The following is a 23,806-nucleotide window of genomic DNA, read 5'->3' as shown; positions in this document are numbered from 1 at the left end:
GGAACAGAGATGTTAGCTCTGATCTTCTGGACAGCTGTGTAGCCCTGCCAGGCTACACAGCTGAGAGGTTGGTTCTGGTTTTAGTCTCAGCTAAAGTATAGTTATTATTACGAGTCCAAGCCTGAGGGGGGCTGGAGGCCACAAATGCAAGGTAGGTTTGAAACTACTCAGCTTTCTATTATTTTTTATTACTATTTTTCTATTTTCTATATCCTTCGCATTCCACTTCCTGGATCGCTCCGGTGCTGCAGGAAATTCTGCCGGATGCATGTATTTTCCGTTTCCTTCTGCTTTCTTTGTGTTGAAATTTTAAATTTGGTGGATTTATGAGGACTTTTCTTGACTGCTCCTCAGATCTGTGCATGGTAAATTGAGACAGCTAGCTAGAGTATCTGTCCAATCCAAAAGTTATTTTCTCGCATGACTATGATATTTTGCAGCGGCTCTGTGCAGATTTTAACACCGCCCATGGCGATTCTGATTGGTTTACCATAAAACCAGAGCACGCTTTCTCCAAAGAGAAAATTAAAAGAGAAGGAATAATTATGCCATAATTCAATTTAAAAAGAAAAAGGAAACTGAAAAAGCAAAAAGCAAAAATGAAATGTAAAATTATAATTTGAAATTGTAAAGTGACCATGTCAAATGTCAAATTTAAAATGCAAAGCTTAATTAAAGCTGCGAGCAGCGATGGACGGGCCCTCGCACCTCTGCGCACGTCGGGGTTACCGGCGGACGTCGCTCCTTGCAACCGTGCATTTGCGCGGCACTCAGACACCGCAAATTGTCAACAATGAAAAGGGATCTCCCCGCCGAGTTCAATGATACCTCACACAAGACTCTATACGGTTCATTAGCTATTCAATTTTGGGCAGATACGACAACGTACACTCAAGTTACAACAACTTCTTTGTTCATTGCTAAACACTAAAAATGGCCACCATGCCACGCCCACATTGTCTGACGAAAAGTTTTTCTTTTAATAACTTTTCATCTTTAAGGTGTTGAGATGATACAGACCAATTTTGAAGTCCATCGGATGATATTTGTAGGAGTTCGTTAAAGTATAGCACCTTGACTTTTAGGCCTACTTCCTGTTGCCACTAGGGGGCGCTATGTTAAGCAAATGTCGGCCATCATTTGTCCTCAGAGTTGGACTCTTATGAATCCTGAAAAGTTTCGATCCCGTTGGACAACATACACTCGAGTTACACCCACTTCCTGTTTTGGCGGCGAAACGCACAAAATGGCTGCCCCGCCACGGCCACACCCTATGACGAAAAGTTTTTCTTTTAACAAATTTCATCTTTAACATCTTAAGATGGCACAGACCGAGTTTGAAGTTGATCGGATGAAATCTCTAGGAGGAGTTCGTTAAAGTACGACATGTGGAAATGGCCAAAATTGTTGTGGGTCGGTTGCCTTGTTCCCCCTTCCTGTGTGTTTGTGTCTCCCTTTTCCTCTCTGTGTCTGTCTGTACTGTTTTTACCTGAAGTGGCAGGGGGCGTGTCAGGAGGAACTGGGTCAGGAGGCGTGGCCACAGCTGAGGCTCATTCACTGATTTCACTCCTGCAGTATTTAAACCCGGGCTGTTAACCTCCTCAACGCCCGATCGTTACATACCTCGACGTGGTAACTAGGCTCTGTATCCCTGCTAGCAGCTCTCTCTTGACTCTACGTCTGTTTTGCCTAACTTCTATTCCTCTGTGCAGATCCTGCTGTACCTGCTCCCCACCTGCCGTGCTCCGCCGTGCTGCCTGCCTGTCTGCCTGCCTGTCTGCCTCACGCCAACTCCGACATATTCACCTGCTTCGCCTGGTTTCACCTGTGGACCTTCTTCGGATCCGCCACTGCCTGGTTTCAGTTCACAAACTACTAACACAGCCTCGGTTGTTCATCTCCACTGCATATCGTCGTCCAATAAACACTTGAACTATTATCTGTGTCCTGTGAGGTGTCTCTGTGCGTTGGGCCATATATACAGCCATAACAAAAATCGCACTAATTCCGAAATTTGAAATCAATGACGGACTTCCTGTTGGGTTTAGGGTATGGCTCCAATGACGTTTTTTGTACATCTTGACATGTTACATATGTGTACCAAGTTTCGTGAGTCTACGTTAAACGCACTGCAAGGGCTCTATTTTTTAAACTTTGGAGAAGGCGCTAGCGAGCCATTTTTGTGCGCCTATTCTCGAAACCCTTAAAATACGTAAATTTTCACCAGACTTGATGGAACTGCCAATTTTTGTGAGTTTTTGAATATGTTAAGCCCCTCAAAAAAGAAAATAATTCCTTCAGATTCAATAGGGCCTTCGCCGCTGTCGGCGCTCGGGCCTTAATAATTCCTACAGTTTCAATAGGGCCTTCGCCGCTGTCGGCGCTCGGGACCTAATTAAAGCTGCGAGCAGCGATGGACCGGCCCTCGCGCCTCTGCGCACGTCGGGGTTACTGGCGGACGCTGCTCCTTGCGACCGTGCATTTGCGGCGCACTCAGACACCGCAAATCGTCAACAATGAAAAGGGAACTCCCCGCCGAATTCAACGATACCTCACACAAGACTCTATACGGTTCATTAGCTGTGAAGGGGCGTGGCAAAAGCATAGGGGGCAGGTCAAACCATCACCAATTAAAAAGGAAGTATCTGCTGAGTTCAATGATACCTCACACAAGACTCTAACTTAGCCTCTCAAGGATCACCGTCCCGTCAACGGGATACTTTGTGACTGTGGCGTCGCTGTAACCTCGATAAAACTTCCACTCATTAGTGTTTTTATAACTTTAAAGCATTAAATCTTCAAAATAACAGCCATGCGTCACACCAATTGAAAGCTTTGGGCCCTATCTTGCACCCAGCGCAATTACCTTTGTACACCGACGCATGTATCATTCCTATTTTGCACCCACGCCACAGCAGACTTTTCCCTCCACAGACGCACGTCGGTAAATTAGGGAATGTATTTGCGCTCCCGGGGGCGGTTCAGCGAAAAGAGGAGGCGTGTTCCGGTGCAAACGTTATTGGTGCTATTTTGCAGTTTCAGAAAACAATTCCGCCACTGACCAGGAAAAACCTGGTCTAAAGTCAGTAGCCCATTATTCAGATGCTATTTTAGGGCCGCATGCTTGGCCATAATGTAGCGTGTGCACAATGCGCATAAACTTCTCTCATCTAAACGGACGCAGCAGTTCACGTTTTTGCAAACCATACATAATTACAATGAAAAATATTACTGAAAATGCGCTTCAGGTGTTTGGATAGGTGAGGAGGCACTTAACAGTACAATCCTCAAAAAGTCCCAGCATTCTTTGTGGCTTGTTGTGTTTTACACAACATTTCCATGAATCATGGATGTGTTGATGACATAAATGAGGAAATATTAGAGGAGTTAAGGAGACGTGATGTTGAACTACGGCGGGATCTGGTCCGGGAGTAATGTGCAATGTGCTCCTGATGGAGCGGGTGGATGGAGATGGAGTGGGGGGAAGAGGAAGGGGCACAACAGGAGCAGGTGGTACATTTGGAGGCCCACGCTCCATGGCTGCAGCTATCCTCTCCAGACTTGAGGAGATGCGCCCGAGAGGCCGCGGCAACATTGCCACCCGGTCAAGACAGGTATTTATTACTTTGCCGCATCCCGGACAGCTCCACTGGCGTGCGCCAGGCAAATCCGCCGTCATAATAGCAATCAAAGGGAATGTGAGATGACGCTCTGATTGGTTTATTGCATGTTACGCCCAAACCACACCTAGCTACTTCAGACCAACCCATTTTAGATTTGCGTCGGGCGCAAGAGTCATTTATCCCGCCGGTATCATAGCAACAGCGCTCGAGATCCGCCCACAAAGCTACTTGCGTTTTGCGTTTCATACTTGCGTTTCAGATCGTTAATTTAAGCCCACATACAAAGCATAGGATGATATATAGCAGTTACACAACTGTTACAAAGTAACAGAAAATAAAACAATTCAGCCGTAAACTACGCAGATGGCGATAAGTGGCGAGAGTGCATGCATACCTGTTTTCGTTGTCCTCTCAGCAACAAAGTTGTATTTTGACCAAAACTTGATTTTCATAAATCCCCAAGAGTCCAAGGAAATGTAATATCCAAGCTTTATATTCCAAAAAGATCTCTTCGCCTCACAATGTTGAAGTTTCTGGCCGAATCACAACGGAAAAACATGAAAAGTACTCCATTTCCGCACTTGTTATCGCTGCTCGCTTCTCTGCCCAGCTTGATACATGCTCATAGTGGGCGTCATCGTATTCCCTAGCTTCTAAGCTTTCGATATACATCTCATTTGAGCCAATCCGTTCAGGTTTGCCTCTGATATGGCCAATGAAAGAGGACAAGCCGATGACACCATGTCAGGGACCACGTGGAGACGATCGAAATTTGCACAGACCAGTTAGATTTAAATGCTACAAGACCCGTCTAACTTTTTAGCCAATGAGCAGACAATTCGATTGATATGCAATATGGGCATGACATTTTAACCCTGTGTTGGCAGGAGCTCTGTCAAAGCAAGAACTTGGCCTATCATCAGAATATCTCAGCCTATGACTTATTTCTATATATTTATGTATATAGTTATTTCTAGTATGTGTGTGATTGATGTGGGTGTGTTTGCGTGTTTGAGAAGTGTTTTATTATTTATTTATTGACTTTTTTCTTTGCACTTTTCAAATTGAAATAAGAAAAACGGACAGACATTTCTGTAGAAAAAAATTCTTATTAAATCAATTTTTGAGTCTTTTTGCTTCTGCTTTCTATAGTAAGCAGAGACATGTGGCTATGGCCTGGGTATATCTGTATCTTACCAGATGTGTTTACAGTATTTTAGTTTAATCATTTTACAGATGTATGACTTGGACGGAAATAAAAACCTCCATTCTAGCCTCTGTAACTCTGTGTCAAAGTATGTGGGAGCTGTACCACTTTTAATTTGGGTATGACGTTTAGACCAAAAAGCATGGAATTTCAGTCGATTTTTAAGAGGTTAGATGGGTCAGCATTAAAAAAGGGGGAGTGGCTTGAAGATAGGGTAGGGCCAAACCATCACCAATGAAGAAGGAAGTCTCTGCTGAGTTCAATGATACCTCACACAAGGGTATACCTTGAACGGTTCAAATGTTATGAAATGGGGCATGGCCTGAGAAAGTGGGCGTGGTTAAAATATAGGGGGCGACTCAGTATCACATGTTGACCACACATTATAAGTTTCATGTAAATTAGGATGATGTTTGTCATATAATGCGCATTTCCTGTTGCCAGCGGGGGGCACTATGACCAAAAGTCAATTTTGGCCTGTAGGTGTCCTCAGGCCTGGACCCTTGTCAATCCTGAGAAATTTTGTGCAGATACAACAACGTACACTCAAGTTACAACAACTTCTTTGTTCATCGCAAAAACACTCAAAATGGCCGCCACGCCACGCCCACACCGTCTGACGAAAAGTTTTTCTTTTAATAACTTTTCATCGTTAACCCTTAAAATAACCCTTAAAATATGTACATTTTCACCAGACTTGATGCGACCGCCAAATGTGGTGAGTTTTTCAATATGTTAAGCCCCTCAAAAAGCCAATTCATTTGCAGAAAATAATAATAAGAATTCCTTCAGTTTTAATAGGGCCTTCGCCGCTGTCGGCGCTTAAAATATCACAAGGAAGAAACTCACCACTGATATACACAGAGGTCTCAGCATAAATCTGATGTTTGATTTCCTCCTGTGTGGCTACACAGCGATAGGTGCCGGTCTTGGTCACTTTAGTTTGGAGGGTGATGTAGAAGCTGCCTTCTCTTTCTGAGTCTTGTGTTACTTTAGCATGAAGGATGTTTCCAGCCCTGTTCCGCAGCTCTACTTTAGGTTTGGGATTGCCATGAACTTCACACTGCAGCAGCGCAGAGTATGCTGTTGCATCAAGTATTGTAACAAATGGTTTTAAAGCGGCACCTGTGAACATAAAACAGATAAACAGATTATATAAGACAATCACAGCATTCAAATGTAATATTAGGATGTGTTTTTCATCCCTTCCCTACTTTTAAGTGTTTAACAGTGTGAGCAAAACACAGGGAGAAACAGAAAAGCACAATTTAAGCCTTGATTACACATTTCAGCGTTGCAGACTTAACTTTTTCTAGTATGAGTCAGATTCTGGTTCTGCAATGTTTTTTTATATTCTACAACAATATAAAAAGTTGTTATAATAAAGTGAGGCCAATGCACAATTGTACTAAAAATAAACCCTTTAAATCATAAACATTTACACAGACGTAAGAGATGTTGGCATATAAACCACTGTTTTAATCAACATGTATTCACCAGATCTTATCATGTTTTATATGTATTTTTTAATATTATTATATACAGTACAGGCCAAAAGTTTGGACACACCTTCTCATTCAGTATGTTTCTTTATTTTCATGACTATTTACATTGTAGATCCTCACTGAAGACATCAAAACTATGAATGAACACATATGGAATTATGTACTTAACAAAAAAGTGTGAAATAACTGAAAACATGTCTTGTACTTTAGATTCTTAAAGTAACCACCCTTTGCTTTTTTTGATAACTCTGCAAACCCTTGGTGTTCTCTCAATGAGCTTCATGAGGTAGTCACCTGAAATGGTTTTACCTTCACAGGTGTGCTTTGTCAGGGTTCATTAGTGGAATTTTTTCCCTTATTAATAAAAAAGCAAAGGGTGGCTACTTTGAAGAATCTAAAATATAAGACATGTTTTCAGTTATTTCACACTTTTTTGTTAAGTACATAATTCCATATGTGTTCATTCATAGTTTTGATGCCTTCAGTGAGAATCAACAATGTAAATAGTCATGAAAATAAAAAGGAAACGCATTGAATGAGAAGGTGTGTCCAAACTTTTGGCCTGTACTGTGTATCGGTCTATTTCGGCCAGGGAAGCTGGATTGCTTTGTTGTTTATTGATATTTTTTAAACTATAATGCTACATCTATCAACATTTATTTAGATGTTATCATGGTGTTCATTTCTTTATTTTAATAATATTATTACGGTCTTATTACCGGTGAAATATTACAGTAAATAAGACAGAACAGTAGACTACGATATGAGCCAAGCTGGACGCATTCAAAGCCGGTATCCCACAATGCAGTGCGTATCAGAGAATGGGACAGCGATCAGCGGGTCTTTATCGACAATATCACTTCAATTTACATATATATCATCAGTGTTTTTTCACCAGCAACAACACGTTCCAGAAATTATTTTGACATCTTTCACATCTGATGTGTCTTTTAAGACACCATCTAAAAAGGCAAATCAAAACATATGTTAGAGTGCTTGCGTGATATTATCACACTAAAACTGATTCCTACATAGACCTGACTGGTTTAGGGTTAGGGTTAGGTCGAAGTGTGCTTGAAACAAATTAGATTGTATATAGACTGCTAGAATTTAAGAAAAAGACATAAAATCTTTAACTGATTAACAAAAGTACTCACCAACGACAACAATAAGCTCAATATAGAATGTTTGAGGTGGCTGAAGATTTGGAAAATCACAGGTGTAGACTCCACTGTCAGTCACCTGTGTATTTCTGATGATTATGGAGGCGTTGCCGTGTTTCAGTTCATCTGGAAAATATGAGACTCGACCTGGAAAACAGTTTTTGTTATTATTGCTGCCTCCATTATAAAAGAACAAATCCTTCTGACAATCATATTTCTGAGCAACTTTCGTCCAGTCAAACAGTTTTGAAGTAATGTTCTCCTTGGTGCTGAGAGAACAGGGTAAAGTAACATCACTCCCTTCATTCACTGTGATGACTTTTGGCTCTGCAAGATAAAAAAAACCATGTATTAATCAGTATGTTTACATGCAGAGCTATCAATTAATAATTATTAAAGCAGAAACAGTTTATACAGCAGTTTAGTTTGTAGTATAATTATTTTTGCACTCACCAACAACAATCTCAATGTAGAATTTTTGAGGTGGCTGAAGTTTTGGAAAATCACAGGTGTAGTTTCCACTGTCAGATATCTTTGTATTTCTGATGATTATGGAGGCGTTGCCGTGTTTCAGTTCATCTTGAAAATGAAAAACTCGACCTTTGAACTCTTCACTCTGACCTGGACGACCGTTGTTGTAATGAATGCCTGCATCATACATGAACACCTCCTTCTGACCATCATCTTTCTGAGCAACTTTCCTCCAGTCAAAGAGTTTAAACTCAGTGTTCTCCTTGGTGCTGAGAGAACAGGGTAACATTACATCAGCTCCTCCTTCCACTGTGATGTTTTTCGGTCCTGGAAGACAAAAAACATGTATTAATCAACATGCTTACATGCTGATTAATATATATATATATATTAGGGCTGTCAATGATTAATTTTCTTTAATCGTGATTAATCGCCGAAGTTCTATAGTTAATCGTGATTAATCGCATATTTTATCACATGATTAAAATTCTATTATTTTGCATTTCAGAACAGTTTTTAAGTACATATTAACAATCAAAAGCAATTTTTACCAGTGTATCTTGATTGGGAATCAAATGAATGCAAAGAAAGTTACTTTATGAACTTAATTAATTTTAAGATTTGTAATTATTTATTTACCGTAAACAAAAGAAAAATGTGTGAATCTGTCATTATTGCACAATTTCTCCAAGTACCTAACTAAAAAACAAAAAATCCCTATCCTTACTAGAGTCAATATAGTGTTTAGTAACTCCTAAATAATGTTGATTACTCACTGACATCCAGTGATCACCGGTTAATGAGCAGCTAATTTCTCCGCGTTAACACAGCCCATCTCCACTCTTACCCGGCGACAGAGAAACAGGCTGGATAGTCCGGTACACTGTTGTTTCCACAACAACAAAAACACAGCAGTCTCTGAACTCGCGTTGGGAGTTTCGTTGAAGTTGGATGTAGTCCAGTTTTTGTCTAATGAGCGGACACTTGCAAGCAGGATTGATGGAACAGGTGGCCGGCTAGCGTTAGCTTTCCACCTAGCTGGGTTATACTCCAGCCCCCGTTCGCGTTTCACCGCTGAGGAGATACAGTGCCTTGCGAAAATATTCGGCCCCCTTGAACTTTTCGACCTTTTGCCACATTTCAGCCCTCAAACATAAAGATATAAAACTGTAATTTTTTGTGAAGAATCAACAACAAGTGGGACACAATCATGAAGTGGAACGAAATTTATTGGATATTTCAAACCTTTTAAACAAATAAAAAACTGAAATATTGGGCGTGCAAAATTATTCCCGCCCCTTAAGTTAATACTTTGTAGCACCACCTTTTGCTGAGATTACAGCTGTAAGTCGCTTGGGGTATGTCTCTATCAGTTTTGCACATCGAGACTGACATTTTTGCCCATTCCTCCTTGCAAAACAGCTCGAGCTCAGTGAGGTTGGATGGAGAGCGTTTGTGAACAGCAGTTTTCAGTTCTTTCCACAGATTCTCGATTGATTCAGGTCTGGACTTTGACTTGGCCATTCTAACACCTGGATATGTTTATTTGTGAACCATTCCATTGTAGATTTTGCTTTATGTTTTGGATCATTGTCTTGTTGGAAGACAAATCTCCGTCCCAGTCTCAGGTCTTTTGCAGACTCCATCAGGTTATCTTCCAGAATGGTCCTGTATTTGGCTCCATCCATCTTCCCATCAATTTTAACCATCTTCCCTGTCCCTGCTGAAGAAAAGCAGGCCCAAACCATGATGCTGCCACCACCATGTTTGACAGTGGGGATGGTGTGTTCAGGGTGATGAGCTGTGTTGCTTTTACGCCAAACATAACGTTTTGCATTGTTGCCAAAAGTTCGATTTTGGTTTCATCTGACCACAGCACCTTCTTCCACATGTTTGGTGTGTCTCCCAGGTACTTTTGGCTTTAAACTGCAACTTAAACAACACTTATAATGGATATCTTTAAGAAATGGCTTCTTCTTGCCCACTCTTCCATAAAGGCCAGATATGTGCAGTAACGACTGATTGTTGTCCTATGGACAGAGTCTCCCACCTCAGCTGTAGATCTCTGCAGTTCATCCAGAGTGATCATGGGCCTCTTGGCTGCATCTCTGATCAGTCTTCTCATTGTATGAGCTGAAAGTTTAGAGGGACGGCCGGGTCTTCGTAGATTTGTAGTGGTCTGATACTCCTTCCATTTCAATATTATCGCTTGCACAGTGCTCCTTGGGATGTTTAAAGCTTGGGAAATCTTTTGTATCAAACGGCTTTAAACTTCCCACAACAGTATCTCGGACCTGCCTGGTGTGTTCCTTGTTCTTCATGATGCTCTCGCGTTTACACGGACCTCTGAGACTATCACAGAGCAGGTGCATTTATACGGAGACTTGATTACACACAGCTGGATTCTATTTATCATCATTAGTCATTTAGGTCAACATTGGATCATTCAGAGATCCTCACTGAACTTCTGGAGAGAGTTTGCTGCACTGAAAGTAAAGGGGCTGAATAATTTTGCACGCCCACTTTTTCAGTTTTTTATTTGTTCAAAAAGTTTGAAATAGCCAATGAATTTCGTTCCACTTCATAATTGGGACCCACTTGTTGTTGATTCTTCACAAAAAATTACAGTTTTATATCTTTATGTTTGAGGCCTGAAATGTGGCAAAAGGTCGAAACGTTCAAGGGGGCCGAATACTTTCGCAAGGCACTGTATATATATATATATATATATGCAGATTGAAAAGCTGCAATTCTTGTTAAAGTTGGCATGATGTGCAACATTTATCTAGGCTACTTTAAGGACACAAATGCACAAGCACAAGGTTTGATGAACCTAAGGTGGTGTTTTGCTTATTATTAAGATGTAGGCTACTCCGTTGAATGAAAGGTAGACTAATGTAGCCTTATAATCAGAGCCGGCCCGAGGCATAAGCGAACTAAGCGGCTGCTTGGGGCCCCCTGGCCACTAGGGGGCCCCCAACCGATGTTGTTTTTCCCTCTTAACATTCGCCGACGGTCCCATCTGGGCGCCCGTAGTTCCGAATGGGCCCAGCCCTCCCCCCGCGCATTTGCCATAGTGATACACAAACAACATGGCAGCGACCATTGACATATATGGCAGCGACAGCGGCTAACATTAGTTATTTTCTTAACTACTCGTTTCATTACTTACTTAACCGCAATATCCGCCAAAATGAACGGCAGCTCATTGTGCTCTGTACCCGGCTCAAAGTCACCTATTTTCGGATTACTGAAACACCGCCTGCACCATGGAGCCCCGGACCCGGTGTTGAAGAACTCTGATGCGGCTCAACACATCTACTAGCTAAAAGCCGCTGATACGACCGAGCTGTGACGGAGGTCTGTAGCGGCTTACAACAACTAGCAATCGCCACTCTGTAGCACGGAGCTCCTCTTCGACGTTTGTTTTCACCGCTAGTTACTACGAAGGAGCCTGCTACAGGTATGCTACACTCATGAGACCATGTCATGTTAATGTACGTTACTCAACAACAGGTGAAAACAGGAGCAAGGTTGCGCGACTAAAGTTAAAATGAATTGAACTTTTACTGAGCAACGAGAATTGAATTACCTGTATGTGTGAAAACAGCTTTATCTCACGCATCCGTTTAGTGGTTGTTGAATACAAAACATAAATAGATAATTAAGAGCCGGGACAGTTGAAACACTTTTTAATTAAACGTAATTTACAAAGCGATCGTATCGCACTAAAGCTTATATTTTGTCAATAGCAACCTACACCTGTCTTCTGTCAAATACAGTTGCATTTTCAGCTTGGAACCAAACCGTTCAGGAATTATTACAGCAACAGTGGGGCGTGAGTAATGTTTCATGCGTCCCTCCTGGTCGGTACGCATGAAACAGCATAGGGGGACAGATGAAACAGTTTAAGCCATATAAACTTCCCACAACATCAGTATTTTACTATATATCATGAAAGGTGTTATTTTAGATAGATTGTTGCTGGGCTATACGTCTTGGTGAATATCTGTTAACCACTAATTGCAGTCACCTTGAAGCGTGTATGATGCGGTTTTTGAAATATCATGCACTGTGGGTGATTCTGCCATTTTTATAGCTAGAACAGTACGTTTTCTCATTTAAATCATGTTTCTATTGTGGAAAATTTCGTTTTACAGGTTTGTTCAATATATAGCATAATATAATTTTTTCATTCTTTCACATAGGGCGCCCCCCAATACAATGATAGGGAAAACACTCAAACCAATATTTACATAAAATTGGCATGAATAATCATAATGGTATACATGCCCTGAGTGTGTGTGTGGGTGTGTGTGAGATCTTGTCATTTGTCATCTGCAGATTAATTTTAAGTGTGTGTGTGTGTGTGTGTGGGGGTCGATTTAAATCATGAATCAGATTCTTTGTGAAAAAAACAGGGATTTTTTTGAGGCCATATCGCCCAGCCCTACTTCCTACTAACACAGAGTATGTCAGTATTGTTTGGCCCTGAAGCCCAAGTAGTTGTGTGAAGTCACTACCTTAATAAATCAAAAAGCAAAAGGCTATGAATCTGAACAAATGTAGGTATTGCCCTTCTCTAGCTGACCATCCCCAAAATGCACCAGAATACAGGAAATCACATCTACCAAATTCAAACTTTTCTGGGGGACCACCCCCAGACCCCCCCTCGCCGTTTGCATCCACTTTTGCACAAATAGAATAGGGGTGGATGGTCCTTATGCATCTCTGCCCCCGGCGTGGACAGTAGTTCATAAACCTCACTGTATTAATACATAACCTCACTGTATTCATTTATAATGTAACATTATAGCGTGACATTTGTGTCAATAATCGTCAAGCACAGGTGACGCCGCGTGGTGGGAGGGGGGGCCCCCCAATCAAATTCTGCTTAGGGCCCCCAAAAGGCTCGGGCCGGCACTGCTTATAATAATAAAACGATGAGAACATCATCAATCAAGACTCAGATACCCGCACACACCAAACTAATGCAATCATACAGTGTAGCATGCCTAACTACTACCTCAACATTCAACGTATAAGTGTTTGGGCCGCTGATCTAGGCCTACCACTTTTATGGGCCGGTTCATGGGCCGGAGCAAAAAAATGTAAAAAGTGTTGGCGGTCGCCCCCAAAAAGCACGTCGGCCCTGTTGGGACCACCAGTGGGGTTAAACCTGATTTTAACCAAAAGGCCTCAGATTAAACTGACCTCTGGATACAAGACACACATGTGGCACATGTGCTCAGAGACAAAGAGCTCAGAGACAAAAGACAGGCCTACTTGCAAGAGCCCCAGCCTGGTGAGTTCACACCTCTATGCGAAAGTCCCAGATTGTAGTCTTCACACTTTCAAGAGTTTCGAGTCTTCCTATTGGTTCAGCGGGACCATAAACACAGCATGAGGTCTTAACCTATAAATAACCTGATCACCAAAAAATCCTTTGTCTTTCATTGCAACTTACGTTACTGAAAGGAGGCGCGCAAGCGCTTGTTCTAAACTTCTATTTTCTGGAGAAAGTGGATTTAATTTCGGTGGATCCTAGCTTTGCTAATTAAGCTGCAAACGCAACAAGGCTTTTTTTACCAAACGTCAAGACCAGTTTTATGATATCCCTCAAAATCACCAAAAACAGTAAGCCATTTTCTGAAGGGAAGTTTATTAAAGAGTGTTTGGTGGACTTTGCTGTGCTAATATGCCCAGAGTAAAAAGAGGCGTTTGAGAACGTGCTTTCCTTTACGTCTGATGTAGAATGTGCCACCTGACATAAAATTAATATTGAGCATAATTGAGTTGAGCCTATTGGTCTGGCCCTCCACAACAGTCCCTGTTTCTCATGTGGCCCCTTGGGAAAATGAATTCCCCACCCCTGTTAGGGTTAGATGGTTGCAGGTGGGTGAAAGAAATACATAATTTATGTGGAAAATATTCTCTAAACTGTAAACAGAGCTATTGTTGCTGCGCCACTGCTGTTTTGCTGCTACGCAGGACAGCAGTTTAACTTCATTGATTATTTCAGAAGCTAAAAGTTGAGTTCTGTTTCCTTTGTCAAGTTCATAACTACAGTTTACAGTTTTGCTGCTGAAATGTCCTGAGAAGCAAAAGAATGAACTCTGTTGCTTGTGTGAGTAACATTATATCCTGGTACTGAACTCACAGGTATGCACTGGGCTAACAAGTTTATGGGGCTCTGTTTATATATGTTTCTGTCACCTTATCAGATGTAATCACAAATGTGGATTGTTTCCATGTCTCCTGCTCTTCTCTGGAAAGGTAACAAAGGGGTTGCAGGAATGAGTCGTCCTTAACATGTGTTCTGGTTTCAGAAAGATGAAGACAGCTGGGGAACAGTTAGATATAAAACAGGATGTCGGCTCTACAGGATGATTCTTTTCTCTGGTGACTATTATGTTTTCTCCAAATGATGTACAGATTTCTAGGCATTCTGTTATAAAATGGCTTAAACAACTGTGCAGATCTAACACCTGAAGTCACTCCTGGCCTTATACCAGAAAGACATTGTCCTATTCAAAAAGTAGCCCTGAGGTACCTGGCGCACTGATGTTTGACTCCTGATTTCTCAGTGTGTTGCAACACCCATGTCTTGCAGGAAAAGAGTCCCTTCTGCCTTTTCGCACAAGGACAGCAGTCAGCAGCTTAACTTCATTGATTATTTCAGAAGCTAAAAGTTGAGTTCTGTTTCTGTTGTCAAGTTCATAACTACAGTTTACAGTTTTGCTGCTTAAATGTCCTACCATATCAGCTGCAGTAGCATTACTGAGCACATGGAAACATTTAGCCTACAGGTACTGAAAGCAGCCTCTCTCTCATTCAAATAAATCTTTAACAAAAACACTTAAAGGCCTACATCCCTACAATAGCCTACATCATTTAAAAAAACAGTAGCCTACAAAGACTGTAGAGGGGGTTTGAAAATAACGTATTTGTCCCTCCACCTGCCTCTCAAAAGTCGAGCCCTAAACTACTAAGTTAGTAGAATAATTCTTACTGTTTTCATCACAAAGTGTTTTTCGGGTCAAACACAGAAGACACAAACACAGCAGATCCAGAAGAAGCTCCATAGTTGTCCATTGAATCGTTGGATCAGTTACTGTATCAAAGTCAGAGTTGGTTTTGATTTATTCATCACATCTCTCTTATTCATCTCACCTGCTCTACAGGTGTCACACCCAAAGCCTTCACAATAAAAGCCCACAAAAACACACAATTATTGTCCCTGTCATTATTACAATTATGCCATTAGTAGTATAGTATTGAGTATAATTTTAATATCCCAAGCTTTATTATTGTCTTATGTGATACATGGTATTTCTTTTCTCCATCTTCTACTTTGTTGTATCATCTCACTCACTGTGTTTCTGTCTCAGGAAAGGACTTTGTTCATGTGGCTTGGGAAGTGGAAAAGTTGCATACAGTTACATTAACTACATTTTTTTAAACTGTCTAAAATAAACTGTTGCATCACAACAGTTTTCATGTATTCTGAATATAATCTGTGTTAAATATAAAACCAATGTTACATGCCTTCAAAATATCAAATATTTCTAAATCACAGTGACTTGTGTCTGCAGACAAAGGTTTTCCTAATTAGTCTTATTATATAATCTACATTATGAAATAAATGATTAAAATGCTTTACGATGAATCACTGAAACATCAGCCTAACTTCTCTTTAGTTAGAGCTAAATGAATCTGATATAACTGCTTAAACACAAAATAAATCTGATTATTTGAGACCTGAACATGAGCTCCAAGTTTTAATGGAGACGTGTGTTTGCTGAGCCAGTTTAAAAGGTGGAACACAATGCAGATTAAAGTTGGATTTTTAGGACAGCAGAGATGCCACATTGTTGGAAATGGAAGCGAAAACAATTTAATTTAAATAACAACTTACCCCTAATAAACAACAACCAGCATCTGCAGCAGTGTAGCTTGAAAGCTGAAGTTCTCAAACTCGGGGTCCAGGGACACCAAAATGTCCTTAGGGGGTGTTCAGGGGTCTCCTCCAAAATAAAAGCGCAATCTCACTGCAATACATTGAAGACTTGGCCCTGTTTACATCTTTTTAATAACCTTGAATTTAGACATATTTTATAAATATATATATACTACTCTGAAAAGAAGCGAGTATAGTAAACATCTCAAAAACCCGTTGGCATTACAGCTGTTATTATTTATCAGATGGGATCAGGAAGAATATGGGGGCTCGTATAGTCTAACAAATACATTTAAAAATTCACAACAGACCTCAAACCAGTAAGGTTACTGACAGCTGGCAAGGAGTTACATGGGGAGATGTAGCAGTAGCTCAACTAATATTAACTTCACGTATTTGTGTTTAGGGGCAAAATAACAACAGAATTATGATCACAAATTGGACTGAAGTAGACCTTCAATAAACAAACTACAATGAGCCGGATCCACAGGAAAAGCCTCCACCTACAGGAGTCAGCTGGAACACCTGAACACAACGGCTGGGACTGACAGTTTCTGAAAACTAGTTGGCAAGCTGACAGAAAAGATGAAATATATAACTGCTGGAAGTCTCTCCTAGCTCACACATGCAAACTACCAAAAACTGAAAAAAACAAAACAAAGGAAGAAACCGATTCCAGTAATACGCTGTGTCTTGACTTGCATGAAGAATTTTTCACTTTTATATGATTAATAAAGTTAAATAACTCAGGTCAGCTGAACACATTAGGAGCATGATGGGGGGTTAGAAGTTGAGCTCATTTCACAGGAAAATGTTGGAGACCACTACTCTAAATTAAACTCAGGGAGAGGGCTCACTCAGAATCTACTACAATCTAATAATACATAGTATCTGTTAGGGGTGGTACGGTTCATGAAAAAACATCCGAACCGCTTGGTTCACTAGTCTCGGTTCACTAGTCTCGGTTCACTAGTCTCGGTTCACTAGTCTCGGTTCGGAGCGTGTGTGTGCTGCACGGTTCGTCAGTACACTGTTAATGGTCACTAACCTCTTACTGCCGTAGTGCCCACTTTCGACACCTATGTTAAAACACTTACAGGAAATGACCAGCAGGATGAGTTTGACGAATGCAACCCATGGCAGCTGATTGGTCTACATGTGGTACTGAGCCGCCCCCTATACTTTAACCACATTCCTTCTTCATTGTTGATGGTTTGAACTGCCCCCTATGCTTTAGCCACGCCCACTTTCATAAACGGTGAACCGTTTAAGGTAGAGTCTTATGTGAGGTATCAATGAACTCAGCAGAGTTCCTTCTTCATTGGTGACGGTTTGGCCCGCCCCCCTATGCTTAAGCCATGCCCCCTTTCATAAATGGTGACCCGTTTAAGGTAGAGTCTTATGTGAGGTATCAATGAACTCAGCAGAGACTTCCTTTTTTATTGGTAAAGGTTTGGCCCACCCCCTAAACGTTGGTCACGCCCCCTTTCACAGCTAATGAACCGTATGATGTAGAGTCTTGTGTGAGGTATTGTTGAACTCAGCGGGGAGTTCCCTTTTCATTGGTGACGACTTGCGGTGTCTGAGTGCCATGCAAATGCACGGTAGCAAGGAGCGGTGTCTGCCCACCCATCGCTGCATGCAGCTTTATTATTATTATTATTATTATTATTATTATTATTGTGAAATTAGTGTTCATAAACGAGTAATGTATGATCTTTCAACAATTTCAAGGGAATAATATAACAATTTATGGAAAATATTGTTAAAGCTTGTGTCATGTTGTGCCCCCCCACTGGTTGCGAATGGTTCCAATCCAAGGAAATATGCTGTGCAAAAACAAAACATAAGGACTCCGGAGAGTAAACTCCCCAGCTAGGTTAGTAACAAGTATTTCTGGGACATGGATGCACACAAATGGAAAAAAATGGAACACAATGCAAGATCACACCTGTTACACAAGCAACAGTTAAGACTCAGTTCCTTTCTAACATTTTGTTCTAAAATAAGGTCCCATGGTGGTCCACCAGAAGGGAAGGGACTTTGCCTCTCTTTTATGACCTATCTGGGGTCGCTGTCTTATCGAGGGGAGTGCAGGGTTAGGTGGGGTCATTGTAAAGCTCCCACCATCAGCATCATCATCATCATCATCATCATCATTAATCTTTAGTTTATTTAGTTCTCGGAGCTACAATTGAGGGCAAGCCCTCATTTTCAATGTAGCCAAGATTACGCAAAAATAATTTAAAGATGAATTAAAATTTAGAACAAAATCCACCAAGAGTGCAAAAAGTTACGAATACAGTGACTGGTATAGAAACAAGGACACTTATGTGAAATCAAATAAATAAAAAAAGAATAAAGATAAAATCAAGGACATTCAAATTACTAAAGACAATTACAACCAGAAACAGTACCATTTAATACCATTGATCTAAAACTTCCATACATATTTATCCAGCGTCTTTTTATCAGCTGAGAAGCAAAAGAATGAACTCTGTTATTTGTGTGAGTAACATTACATCCTGGTACCAAACACACAGGTATGCACTGGGCTAACAGGTTTATGGGCTCTGTTTATGCATGTTTCTGTCAACCCATCAGATGTAATTACAAATGTGGATTGTTTTTGTGTCTCCTGCTTTTCTCTGGAAAGGTAACAAAGGGGTTGCAGCAATGAGTCGTCCTTAACGTGTGTTCTGGTTTCAGAATGATGAAGACAGCTGGGGAACAGCTTCTATCTAGTTAAAGCTCAGGAAAAATGTTGCATATTGTCTAAACAAATGTTGCCACACATTTACCCCCTCACCTACAGTAATAATTAAACAGAATCTAAAGTTGATCAAAAATCAACTCCATCAGCTCCCAAATCATGAGGAAAAAACGGACTGTTCAGTTCTTTAATGTCCCACTTCAGCTTTATGGAAATACTAAATCTCTGGCATACCATTTAAAGATGTATCTGATCATTGGACAAATGTACAGATGAAGCCATCTTAAATTAAGTGACAGGTACCATAAGATTTTCTTCTTCTTCCTGTTCCTTTTTTTCATTCATGCATGTTATGAATGAATGAATGAATAAATAAATAGATGTTAAATCCCCCTCCCAGCCAGAAGCCAGCCAGCTGCCAGCTGGTTGCCTTCCAATCTCCAGCCTACTTCCAGTCACCCCCTCCTCCTGTATCCTGACAGAGTGTGTGTAAATCCCACTGTAACCACATCCATTCATTCAGTTGAAGGGGTTTCACCATGGACAAGGAGTAGTAAGTGACCTAATCCACCATTTATTGTACATGAAATGAAGCTTTACTACACTTAAGCTATCCCCCAGAGACATGAAGCAAATCAAGTTCATTCCAAGTCAATGATGTCTATTATACAGTAGTTATAGCCTACTGTAGTAATTGTTCTCTAGTCTCTCTAGTCTAGCTACTTTTTTAGTTAGTCTATTTAGTTATTGTAATTTAACCCTACATAAGGCCTACATTTGTTCATTTTACCTGTGCATGGTTTAAGTGTTGCTCATTTCAAAGGTTAGCTATGTAAACATGTTCCTATTGGCAATTTTACATACATTATAGTCAAATGAAATGATGAAATAAAAGGATGTTTTGATGCTTTGTCATCTTTACTATGCAACATTTAGGATGGAATGTTATTTGCATGTTACTCAATAAGAGTGTCCGTATCCTTTTATTTAGCTGCAGGCCAGTCGGTACGTGATCTGTTCTGCCTGCACAATCCGATATGCGCATGCGCATAAATACGCAGTAGAAAACGTGATGGTTTCCCTACACTATTTGTATCACGCATGCGTTAAAACACTTGACGGCCAGACGGCTAAACTGGCAGCATATTTTTGTGGGCTACATTTGATGTTATTCATTATGCAGTTCACGGCGGGTCTGTTTTATAAAGATATTTAAATTAAAGGTCCAATATGTAATATTTGGGACTTTTAGAAGCAGGGTGGCGGGCGTCGAGTGCCGCGATAGATGTTATGGACGTGTTACTGAAATACCGTCGTTTCTGACAACAACGCACTTCAGTATTTTCCTTACTGAACTCTGCTTCACTCTTTTAAATTAGCAGCTATTTGCCTGGATTGCATTTGAATTACAATTGTTTTACTCAAGCACTTATACTTAGCTTCACTTACAGCGACTGACTCGCTGAATTTACAATTGTTAAAACACTGTTAGCTACTTTAGCTTAGCCATTAGCAATGGCTAATTCCTCTCCCTCTGCGCTCTCTCTTGCTCTGTGTGTCAAATGTTTAGCTATTCCCCTGCCTCCTTTAGTGATAACGATACATGTAATAAATGTAGTATATTCGCTGTTTTGGAGGCAAGGCTTAGTGAATTTGAGTCCCGGCTCCGCACCATGGAATCAGGATCGTTATGCTTCCGTAGCTAGCCAGCACCATGTAGTTAATGCGGGCCAACATACTGTAGCTTCTGTAGCTTCTGCTAGCTGTCCCCCGGGCAGACCCCGAGCAGCCGGGCGAGTGTGGTACTGTCCGAGGGAAGCGTAGCGCTTAGATCTAGACCAGGGAGTGCACATGATGAAGGTCGCTCTAAACCGAGCGTCTTGGCCTCTCTAACAGGTTATCCCTACTCAGCGATACACCCGCTGAGAAGCCAGTTCTGGTTATTGGGAGCTCTATACTGCGATATGTGAAGCCGCGGCCCCGGGCGCTACAGTAGGCCTACCTACGGTCATATGTGCCCGGGGGCTGGAGCGGATATAGAAACCCATCTAAAGCTGCTGGCAAAAAGAACCGTAAATACAGTAAGATCATACTTCACGTAGGTGGTAATGGTCGTAAATCGGAGATCACTAAAATGAATGTTGAGTCACTTTGTGCATACGCAAAGACAATGTCGGACTCAGTAGTTTTCTCTGGACCCCTGCCAAACCTGACCAATGATGAAATGTACAGCCGACGTCATCCTTCCACCGCTGGTTGTCGGGTGGTGCCCAGCTAATGATGTGGGCTATGTGAATAACTGAGGGCGTTCTGGGGGAAAGCCTGGTCTGATTGAGAGAGACGGCATTCATCCCACCTGGGACGGTGCCGCTCTCATATCAAAAATCTGAACGAAGTTTATCAGACATAAACCATGACAACCCAAGTTTGATATTAGTAATCAGAGGTGCAGTGCTACGCCCTCTGTGCTTCCGTTGGAGCAGTCGCCCACTCATAGTCTAATAAGCACGGTGTCTGTCCCCCCCGCTCAGATCGGTTTAATCAAAGGTAAACGAAAAAGATGCGCTATACTTAACAACCTAATTGGAATTAAAACTACTGCAATAGAACAAAATAGGAAAATTAGATGTGGACTATTAAATATTAGATCTCTGTCTTCTAAAGCAGTACTGGTAAACGAAGTTGATATCAGACAATAAAATTGATTTATTTTGTCTTACTGAAACCTGGCTGGGCCATGAAGACTATGTTAGTCTAAATGAAGCCACTCCTCCCAGCCATATTAATACTCAAATTCCTAGAGGCTCAGGCCGAGGAGGGGAATTTGCAGCCATCTTTGATGCAAGCCTGTTAATTACTCCTAAACCTAAATTACATTATAACTCATTTGAAAGTCTTGTTCTTAATCTTCAACATCCGAAATGGAAAACATTACAGCCAATTATATTCGTTGTTATTTACAGGGCTCCAGGTCCGTATTCTGAATTTTTATCTGAATTCTCAGAGTTTTTATCATGTTTAGTCCTTAAATCAGACCAAGTACTTCTTGTAGGTGATTTTAATATCCATGTGGACGTTGACAATGACAGCCTTAGTACTGCTTTCAACTCATTACTGGATTCAATCGGTTTCAGTCAGAGTGTGCACAAGGCGACGCACTCTTTTAACCACACCCTCAACCTTGTGCTGGCATATGGTATTGAAATTGAGGATTTAATAATATTTTCGCAGAATTCGGTATTATCAGATCATTCTTTAATCACTTTCGAATTCTTACTACCTGATTATATTAAATTAGATAAAAGCTCCTACACCAGATGCTTATCTGACAGTGCTATAGCTAAATTTAAAGAAGATATTCCAACAGTATTCGACTCTATGTCATGCCTTAACATAACAGAGGACCTGTATGTTAACCTCAGTCCCTTCAAATTGATGCATTTGTAGAGCGGTGTTACGACATGCCCTACGGACGACCTTAGACTCCCGGCTGCCCCTGAAAAAGAAGATGATGAAGCAAAGGAAACTAGCACCTTGGTATAACTCCCAAACTCGAGAATTAAAACAAATCTGAAACCTCGAATGTAGTGGCGTTCCACCAAGGTGGAAGAATCTCGTTTGGATTGGCAAGAAAGTCTCAAAACCTATAGGAAGGCCCTAAGAAAGGCCAGATCAGACTATTACTCATCACTAATAGAAGAAAACAAGAACAACCTGAGGTTTCTTTTTCAGCACTGTCGCCAGGCTGACAGATAGCCACAGCTCTACTGAGCCATCTATTCCTCTAGCTCTGAGTAGTGATGACTTCATGAGCTTCTTCAATGATAAAATTACAACAATTAGAGATAAAATTCATCACCTTTTACACTCAACTTCTAACGGTTCACCTTTAAACGCAGAGTCGTTAGAAATAAAGACTAGTCTCGACATATACTTAGACTGCTTTTATCCTATAGATCTTCAACAATTATTGTTAAAGATATCCTCAGCTAAGCCATCTACCTGTCTCTTGGACCCCATCCCAACGAGACTACTCAAAGAAGCATTACCTGTGGTTAACACCTCATTACTAGATATGATCAATATGTCTCTATTAACAGGTTATGTACCACAGTCATTTAAAGTAGCTGTGATAAAACCTCCTTCTGAAAAAACCCAACCCTGGATCCTGAGGTCTTAGCAAACTATAGACCTATATCTAACCTTCCTTTTCTATCCAAGATCCTTGAGAAGGTGGTTGCTAATCAGTTATGTGATTTTCTACATAGCAACAGTTTATTTGATGACTTTCAATCAGGATTTAGAAAGAATCAAACAACAAAGCGGCCCGGGTAAAAATTACTAAACGACCTTATAACTGCTGCAGACAAAGGTCTTGTCTCCATTCTTGTTTTACTAGATCTTAGTGCTGCATTTGACCCAATTGACCATTCAATCCTGTTACAGAGATTGGAACACTTGGTTGGCATTAAAGGAATTGCTCTGAGTTGGTTTAGGTCCTATTTCTCTGATCGATCTCAATTTGTGAATGTTAATGATAAATCCCTCCAAGTACGCTAAAGTTAGCCATGGGGTTCCTCAAGGCTCAGTGCTTGGACCAATTCTATTCTCCTTATATATGCTTCCTCTAGGCAATATTATTAGAAAACACTCAATTAACTTTCACTGTTATGCGGATGACACCCAATTATGCTTGTCAATCAAACCAGACGAAACCAGTCAGCTAGCAAAATTTCAAGAGTGCATTAAGGATATAAAATCCTGGATGACCTATAATTTTCTGATGTTAAACCCTAACAAAACTGAAGTTATTGTGCTGGGCCCTAAACACCTCGAACTTCATTATCTAGAGATATAGCTACTCTGGATGGTGTTGCCCTGGCCTCCAGCACCACTGTTAGAAATTTAGGAGTTATCTTTGATCAGGATATATCCTTTAATGCCAATCTAAAACAAACCTCAAGAACAGCCTTTTTTCATCTTCGTAACATTGCCAAAATTAGGAATATCCTGTCTCAAAACACGGCTGAAAAACTAGTCCATGCATTTGTTACTTCCAGGCTGGACTATTGTAATTCCCTACTGTCAGGTTGCTCAAATAAGTCTCTTAAGACTCTCCAGCTGATCCAGAATGCTGCAGTGTGTTCTCACAAGAACTAAGAAA

The 23,806-nt window shown here is 40.9% G+C and overlaps 1 protein-coding gene across 1 annotated transcript in view; it reads right to left on the bottom strand.

The window, feature by feature from the left end:
- The window catches only part of LOC120557663, a 29,262-nt gene extending 14,174 nt beyond the window's left edge, over positions 1-15,088 (bottom strand). The window contains exons 1-4 of the mRNA XM_039798209.1: positions 14,982-15,088; positions 7,952-8,296; positions 7,493-7,825; positions 5,680-5,955 (exon numbers count right to left, since the gene is read on the bottom strand). Coding sequence (XP_039654143.1) covers positions 5,680-5,955; positions 7,493-7,825; positions 7,952-8,296; positions 14,982-15,054 — 1,027 coding nt within the window. The 5' untranslated portion in view covers positions 15,055-15,088. The remainder of the gene's footprint in view (positions 1-5,679; positions 5,956-7,492; positions 7,826-7,951; positions 8,297-14,981) is intronic.
- Between the last annotated feature and the right edge of the window lie 8,718 nt (positions 15,089-23,806).

Source organism: Perca fluviatilis, chromosome 4 (genome assembly GCF_010015445.1).
Source record: "Perca fluviatilis chromosome 4, GENO_Pfluv_1.0, whole genome shotgun sequence".
Classification (NCBI taxonomy): domain Eukaryota; kingdom Metazoa; phylum Chordata; class Actinopteri; order Perciformes; family Percidae; genus Perca; species Perca fluviatilis.
The sequence above is the reverse complement of the archived record's forward strand: the minus strand, read 5'-3'. Positions and strand labels throughout refer to the sequence as shown.